An 8,898-nucleotide genomic window follows, 5' to 3' on the forward strand; every position below is an offset into this window, starting at 1 on the left:
ACGCTCTAGAATTGGGAAAATGCTTCAGAAGGTGGGAAAAGAAAAAAAAAAACACTTAACATTGGGTTGAACGGAGCTAATCCAAAATAGATTTCAGACCCAGAGCTATATATATCACACTATGTAATATTTGAAAAATTTAGTATTAATAATTTATTATTTTTAAATATTTGTATTTTATTTAATATTATTAATAAAAGAGTGAATATCAACTTATTATTAAAACTCTTAAACTCTTTGTATATCAATCTCAATGGAACAAAAGTAAAAATGGAACAAGAGTAAAAATAATACTAAAAATAATTATTCTAACAGATTACTAAACTGCATTAAGAAGTTGAGAAAGAGGGAGATCCCAATGAAGGGGACAAGAGTAAGTAGCATTGAGCCTTGCGCAAGTATTTGGTTAGGACAACACAAATCAAGACGCTAAGTTCACGGACGGGGGTTCAGTAGCCAAATCTATTGGAGTAAAACTTTCCTTAATCTCTAAAAACATGCGCACACCTCATTCTTGGAGATTGGAAATAATCCTTCTTAAACACTATACACCATAAACACCAAAAAATATCACTTTACAATTAGAGTGTCTATTTACTTTGGTGTTATATAAATAAGGCACTTACCATTACAATTTTGAACTATACATGAAATCTAAAACTATGAATGTCCCTAACATATACAACTCACAGTTAAACAACAAAATGTTTTCTTTACACAATATCTAACATCAAAATTGAATAAAAAAATTTTTGTCACATATTTTTCTTTCTCTCATCTTAGATACGATGTTCCCACTCCCGTTTATTTTCTATCACGAGGAACTTCCACAATGGTTAAGCTTTCTTGCTTTGGTAATATACCAGAATCTAAATTCAAATCATGATAGCCAACTCCTGATCTCTTTTGTTGTTGAATAACCAAAACAGAACCATCAAAAGTAGAATCTGAAGCAACTAACATGTCACCAATAGTTCCAAGTTCAGGGTACTCATTCCAATCAGTTAATCCACTAAACAAACTTGACTCACTTGCATGTCTTCTACCAACCAAAACCAAATCAAAACAACCTTCAAGTGACCTTAGAACATTTATCATTTCAACACTATCTCTTACTACTTCCTCTTTATAATCGTGTCGTTTAATTTGAATGCAATCCACTTTAAACTTATGAATCAAATCCCCGTCCGGATCCCTGATGATCAAGTTCTTATTTTTCTTTCGAGGCTCCATTAGCCTAATCAATGTAACCCTTACAATCGGGTTGTTTGCCATTCGCATTGCATACGCTAAGGCTTCACGATCGTCGTTGCCTTCTATAAAGACTATTCCAACACTATAAAACGCGACATTTATTATAGGATTGCTTATATTCAAAGTACCACGCTCGATTAGAATCCCAACTGAACATGGTGCCCTCCTGAGAAGCTGGCGATTTAACGCCCGAATTGGGTGGTTCGATTCTGTTATCCCGTTTGATTTCCATTGTCTATGAAAAGGCACGATCAACAAACAAACTCTCTTTTCAGCAACCTGCATACATATTTCATCATGCATTGTCTCGTAAGGAGAAATTGACGTGTAGAGTTTCACAACAACGTTGTCTGATTTTTGTTGCTCGTAGGATCTAAACGCGTTTATTATGTGCTCAGAATAATGCTTTTGCGGCGGATTATGCTTGCAATTCGGTTGATGATCTATGAAAACTGGAGTTGATCTTCCTTTTAGTTTGAGAAGATGTAGAACAAAGAAACAAATAGGATTCTCGAATGAAGGGTTTGACATTTCAAGAAGATTGATTATAGAAGGCGTGGTTTCTTGACTGTGTATACACGCCATGAGACGTAGTTCAATATCTTTATTTGATTGCTCAATGGTTCTTCTCCTATTTAAAGACAAGTACCTCTTAGAAGGATCATATAAGAATTTCACAGCGGGAGTGGTGATTCCTGTTAACCATAGTAATGCTATCATAGCATTACCATATGATTGTTCATCTATCTGCAAACAAAGCATGTATAAATTCTCTATATGCAAATCAACCACATACAGTTACAAGATGACAAATTAATAGAAAGGATTATTGATTCTTACAGTAATATTTAGACCTGTTTGCAAGTAAATCAAATGCGTGATGCCTTGAGCACTCATAAGTAGTCCTAAAGATAAAACATCTGTCATTGGCATCTTCCAATAAATTGAAGGCAATATAGTTCCTACCACCTTCCCAATGAATGAAACAATAGCAAGAAGTTGAATAATCACAAATGTATGACCATCAATTAGAAAAACATTGAATCTAGAACTGCTATACAGAAAATACAATGGCAAGAAAATCGAGGAAACCAATGTATCCAATCTATCAGCCAATGCTGATCCTAATGGAGGACCTTCAGGTACAGCTATGCCTAAAACAATAGGTAAAATCAGAACATGTTGCCCGATAACTTCGCTAAGAAACGCACAGCCGATTAACATTAAAAACACTAATGTTATGTGCGATTCTTTCATTTGTCTCCCGTCAGGTGTTTGTCTTATCATCCAACACATTATGGGACGTAAAACGCATACTATGAAAATAACCATAACGAGCAAACTCAGCCCCATCATCTGATAAGTCTTCGGGGGATGTATATTATCGTGAGTTACCAACGCGCTAACAATCGTTAATGAAATGGTTCCATTAACCATTGAAGAAGATGTCGCTAATCGACCCATTTCGGAGTTTAATAGCTTTAAATCTGCTAAGTGGATTGCGGTTACATGGAATGAACCACTTGAGAAGATGAATGTGATGGAAAATAAGGACTTGTAGAGAGGATGATCAGGAGGTAATGTGTCTTTTGCAAAAAAAAAAACAATTGAGCTGAATAGTAGTGGAATGAGAAATGTCAATATTCCAATTGCCCAAGCTTTTTTCCCTGATCTTAGAACAATACTTAGATCAATTTTTACTCCAATTAAGAACATAAACATCATGCCTCCGAAAAATGCAATTGTCTCACTTATGTAGAATGTTTTTGGTGGGAATAGCCACTTTTGTAGGAATGCACTTTGTCCTATAACTGATGGCCCTAGCATCATGCCAGCCTGAATATACCAATTTCAATAAAAAAAAATTAATCAGCATGTATTTATCTTTTGTCATATGATTTCAAGTGAAAATAAATGTTATTTTCAAATACAATTGGCATGAAGAAAATACATGTCCTGGTTGGTTAGTTAATTTTTGTTATGCATGGTTTTAACATGTGATTGCATGTACAATTGTTTTGTGGCTGCATTAGTTAATTTTTAGAGAGAAGCTTTACGAATACGATCAAAATTGTCTAATGCAGTTCTTAATGCAGTCGCACACATTGATGAGGATACTACAGATTAATATTGCAGTCACAATTGCAAATGCAACATGTATAAGCATAACAACTTTCATTAGAAAAAAAATTGACGAACCAATAAACATATCTATAAAATATATTACCAGCAGTTGTGGAAAGAATCTGGTCTCTCCAATAGGTTGAAGCAAGAATTGCAAAACAGCAGTCAAGCTAGAAACTAAAGAGATTTGTACAAAGAGAACCGGTAATGTGTAACTAAATGGATTATCCGAAAAGAAAATCCCTCTTGATCTTGGATTCTTAGATATTTGTTCACAAATCCATACTGTTCCATTTGTTGTAATGGCGTTAACGGTTGAATTTACAGTACTATCAGCCATGTTACACGTTAATTAGTTACTGCAAATCAATAATCATTTGGAGAATGAAAGAAGAAAGACAATCACATGTTTTGATTTATTTGAAGGATGTTTATCTTTGTGAGATGTTAATTATTCATTTCAATCACGGTAATTGGTAACGCTGAATTGTGGGTTTTGGGTTTTATAATTAGTTTTGTTTTGTGATTAGTCTATGGTGATATTTTTAGTGCTAAATTGGTGGTTTTATTAATTCTAGTTTAGTATGTTTAATTTGGAGATACATAAAGGAATAAACCATTAAACCTTTTGAGGTTTACATCATAAACCATTATAAGTTGGAAAAATGTGTAAAAAAAGAGGTTTTTAATTATATTCCTTGTGAAAAAAAGATAGATAGCTTTATCCCCTATTTAATATTGTTTTCGTTCACAATTTTTCTCAATTAACTTCTAATAATTTATTACTCTCCCGCCATCCCAACTTTCCATATTTCGCAATTTAAAGGAAGAAAAAGTTATATTCATATATACTTATTTTTTTTTCCGAATTCATATTGTACTCTTTTATTAATTTTTCAAATTCTTATTGTAATCTTTTCATTAATTTACTAGGTAAAAAATTTGTGAGTTACACGAATTTGATTAAAATGTATTTAAATAAGAGATTAAAAATAGTGCATGTAAATTAGTTTTATATGATTATCTAATAAAATTATAACATTCAACCATGTCATATTAGTATTTTTAAAATTAAAAACGTGATTTGATGGGTACATATATGTGATTGGTTAACAATGTAAAACTACTTTCCATACTCTTTTTTCTCTTTAAATAAACTTTAAAGAAATAATCTTAATTTGTTTAGTTTTATACAATTTTTTTTAATTTAATTGTACGTGGTTCAAATGTAAATTTTATGAGTAAAATAATGATTTATATGATTATAAGAGTTTATTTGTTGTCGATTTAAGAGGTAAATAATTTAAAATTGTATTTTGAGAAAAAAATATTCACAATTTTTTGAAAATTAAATTATTTTTTATTTCTATCTTCAAGATTTTTAATATTGATAAAGAAAAAAAATAGTTACATACAATATCAAAAGTATGGGGACATAGAAGGTACTATAGGTGATCAAAACAAAAAGAAAAAACAATTTTTTTTAAAAGTTATTTAATTTTTGTACTAAAACTATAATGATTAGAATAAAAATAAATAAACTAAATTAAAGTATATCACTATAAGCGTCGGCCACGACAGCGACGCACGCTAACAGAATAAAACACTTTATTTTTTATTAGAGCATTACTATTAGCGTCGGCTATGAGTGACTTAAAACACCTTTGATTTATATTATTTTATATAATTCATCACACTCCATTATAAAAAAAAATTTTAAAAAAATATTAATTGAGGTGGAGTGCCAAGTTGGCATTTTTTTAATTTCTAATTTTTAATGTCACGCTTTTATTATTTTTAATAGTCATTAATATTTAAAAAAATCAAAAGAAACAAAATTTTAACATCCACCAGGTATTAAACCCAAATGTTTTGAATGTGTTTGAACCCACGACGCTTACCTCCACAAACTTCTCACTTTGCACTAGGCTAAATATTTCTACTAATAAAATTTATATATATATATATATATATATATATATATATATATATATATATATATATATATATATATATATATATTAATATAATTTTAAACACAATATTAATACAATAAAATATTAAATTTCAAGAATATTGAAAGCTGGTACGTTTCATATATATATATATATATATATATATATATATATATATATATATATATATATATATATATATATATATATATATATAACATACGCAGCTTTCAATATTCATGAAATTTAATATTTTATTATATTAATATTGTGTTTAAAATTATATTAATATTGTACTTAAATTTTTTAATATTAATTATGTAATATATATATATATATATATATATATATATATATATATATATATATATATATATATATATATATATATATATATATATATATATATATATATATATACTGTACTTAATATTTAATTAAATTGTACTTCAAATAACGCTATACAACCCTTTCTTAAAAATAAAACCAAAATATTGAAAAAAAAAATCTTTTAAAAAAAACATTCCTTAAAGGTTTTAACTAAGACTACAACTCTTAAGTATATTTCAATGTATCTATTAAACCATTAACCATTTCTTTTCTCTTTTAGATAATTTTTTGTTTTTCCTTTTTATTTTTATTTTTATTTGTTATTGGGCTTATTTAGGTTTGCATGGTTGATGCTCATTCTTATTCTATAAAAGAGGACCATCACCTTGTATATTGTAAGTTGATTTACACTATAATGGATCTATTTTCATTTCAGCCCATTTCTATTCATGGCCTGTAATATGGTATCAAGAGACCTTAAACCTATTCGTTCAAATCTTTTCATCCCTTCCGCTTTCCCGCCCATCATCTTCTTCCTTGAGTATTTTCCTTCCCTTCACTGCACATTCATCACCTTCGCATAATCATCCCACTGTCGTCCATGGCATCTGATCAATCCGACACCAAAAAGTCTCCCAAGAAAGCCCCACTCAAATCACCATCCACCACTGATCCTACCTTAAATCCAAGAAGCCCTTTCTATGTCCATCCTAAAGAAAATCCCGGTGCCATCCTCGTCGCACCACCAATGGACGACAATAATTATCACAATTGGAGCAAATCAATGCGACGCGCCCTCACCTCCAAGAACAAAATCGGATTCATCAACGGTTCTTTACAACGACCTTCTTCTACAAATCCGAATTTTGATGTCTAGGAACGCGCAAACAGCATGGTAATTTCAATGATCAATCACACTTTATCGCCACACATTGCGTAGAGTACCATATGCTTCGATTATGTGTTTGACCTTTGGACAAATCTTCAAGAAAGATTTATAAAGGGAAACCATTTCCGTTTTTTGGATCTCCTTCGTGATTTTCACTCCATCAAAATAGGTGATAGTGTTAGAACAAGATTTGTTCTTATCAATTATCTTAGTTTTGATGATAACAATAATATGAATTTTGCTTAAGATAATATGGTACTCTAATCCAATGCAATTTCCCTTTCAGGAAATATATATAAAGAGTACGCATAATTCAGCGCTCAGAAGTTGTGTCTCAAATGGTTCAGCATGCAACATCAGAACATGGTCTGGCAAGACATCAGAAGATGGTCGAAGCAGAATCAGAACATGGGTCTATGGAAGCATCAGAAGAACATGAGATCAGAAGCACTGAAGATCAGAAGATGGTATCACGCAACAGAAGCACTTCAAGATCAGAAGATCAGAAGATGCTATGCACCAAGCTGTTTTGACTCTGATGATATTCAAACGTCGTATTCACAAACATCAGATCAGAAGGAAGTACAGGTGGCAGACTACGCTGACTGACAAAAGGAACGTTAAAAGCTACTAAAGGCTACGTCAGTAGACACAGCGTGAACAAGGCTCGAGGTAGTTGACAAAAGCGTATAACATTAAATGCGATGCTGTACGGAACACGCAAAGCATTAAATGCATCCAACGGTCATCTTCTCAACGCCTATAAATATGAAGTTCTGATGAGAAGCAAGGTTACCAATTCTTAACAACTCTGAACGAAAATAAACTTGCTGAAACGCTATTCAATCAAAGCTCAGAATCTTCATCAACTCACTACATTGCTGTTGTAATATCTTAGTGAGATTAAGCTTAAACGATAAGAGAAATATCACAGTTTGTGATTATAGCTTTTAAGAAGCATTTGTAAACTCTTGAATAGATTACATTAAGTTGTAAGGAACTAGAGTGATCGTGTGATCAGTATACTCTAGGAAGTCTTAGCAGTTGGCTGAGCAGTTTGTAACTAGAGTGATCAGGTTGATCAGTAGACTCTAGAAAAGTCTTAGAAGTTGTCTAAGCAGTTGTTCCTGGAGTGATCAAGTTGTGATCAGAATACTCTAGAAGACTTAGTCGTGGACTAAGTGGAAAACCATTGTAATCCGTGCGATTAGTGGATTAAATCCTCAGGTTGAGGTAAATCATCTCTGCGGGGGTGGACTGGAGTAGCTTCGTTAACAGCGAACCAGGATAAAAATAATTGTGCAATTTATTTTTATCGTCCAAGATTTAAAGTCACACTTATTCAACCCCCCCCTTTCTAAGTGTTTTTCTATCCTTCAATTGGCATCAGAGCGCCGGTTCTAAGGTGCAAGCACTTAACCGTGTTTAGAAAAGATTCAGGAAGAGAAAAACGCTTCGGTAAAAGATGGTTGATGAAAGTGAAAAGTCTACACCTACACCTGCATCTACATCTGGCTCTGCGGAGCAATACAACGGTAACAATGGTTATACTAGACCGTCGGTATTTGATGGTGAAAACTTTGAATACTGGAAAGATAAACTGGAAAGTTACTTTCTTGGTCTAGATGGTGATCTATGGGATCTTCTGATGGATGGTTACAAACATCCAGTAAATGCCAGTGGCGTAAAGCTGTCAAGGCAAGAAATGAATGATGATCAAAAGAAGCTTTTCAGGAATCATCATAAATGCAGAACTGTTTTGCTGAATGCTATCTCTCATGCTGAGTATGAGAAGATATCTAACAGGGAAACGGCCTATGACATATATGAGTCCTTGAAAATGACTCATGAGGGAAATGCTCAAGTCAAGGAGACTAAAGCTCTAGCCTTAATCCAGAAGTATGAAGCCTTCAAGATGGAGGATGATGAAGACATTGAAAAGATGTTTTCAAGATTTCAAACTCTGACTGCTGGATTGAGAGTTCTTGACAAAGGATACACCAAGGCTGATCATGTGAAGAAGATCATCAGAAGCTTACCCAGAAGATGGGGTCCGATGGTGACTGCATTCAAGATTGCGAAGAATCTGAATGAAGTTTCTCTGGAAGAGCTTATCAGTGCCTTGAGAAGTCATGAAATAGAGCTGGACGCAAATGAGCCTCAAAAGAAAGGTAAGTCTATTGCATTAAAATCAAATATCAAGAAATGCACTAACGCTTTTCAGGCTAGAGAAGAAGATCCTGAAGAATCAGAATCTGAAGAAGAAGATGAACTGTCCATGATTTCCAGAAGGGTAAATCAACTCTGGAAGAGCAAGCAAAGGAAGTTCAGAGGCTTCAGAAGTTC

The 8,898-nt window shown here is 32.4% G+C and overlaps 1 protein-coding gene across 1 annotated transcript; it reads right to left on the reverse strand.

Moving 5' to 3' along the window:
* Positions 1-472: 472 nt before the first annotated feature.
* On the reverse strand, positions 473-3,841 carry LOC131631675 (cation/H(+) antiporter 15-like). The gene is made up of 3 exons (XM_058902443.1): positions 3,482-3,841; positions 2,095-3,090; positions 473-2,001 (listed from the first exon to the last, which is right to left on the reverse strand). Exons 1-3 carry the CDS (start codon positions 3,716-3,718, stop codon positions 805-807), a joined length of 2,430 nt encoding a protein of 809 aa, XP_058758426.1. The 5' UTR covers positions 3,719-3,841; the 3' UTR covers positions 473-804.
* Positions 3,842-8,898: the final 5,057 nt, after the last annotated feature.

The sequence above is a fragment of the Vicia villosa genome, unplaced genomic scaffold (genome assembly GCF_029867415.1).
Source record: "Vicia villosa cultivar HV-30 ecotype Madison, WI unplaced genomic scaffold, Vvil1.0 ctg.000857F_1_1, whole genome shotgun sequence".
NCBI lineage: Eukaryota > Viridiplantae > Streptophyta > Magnoliopsida > Fabales > Fabaceae > Vicia > Vicia villosa.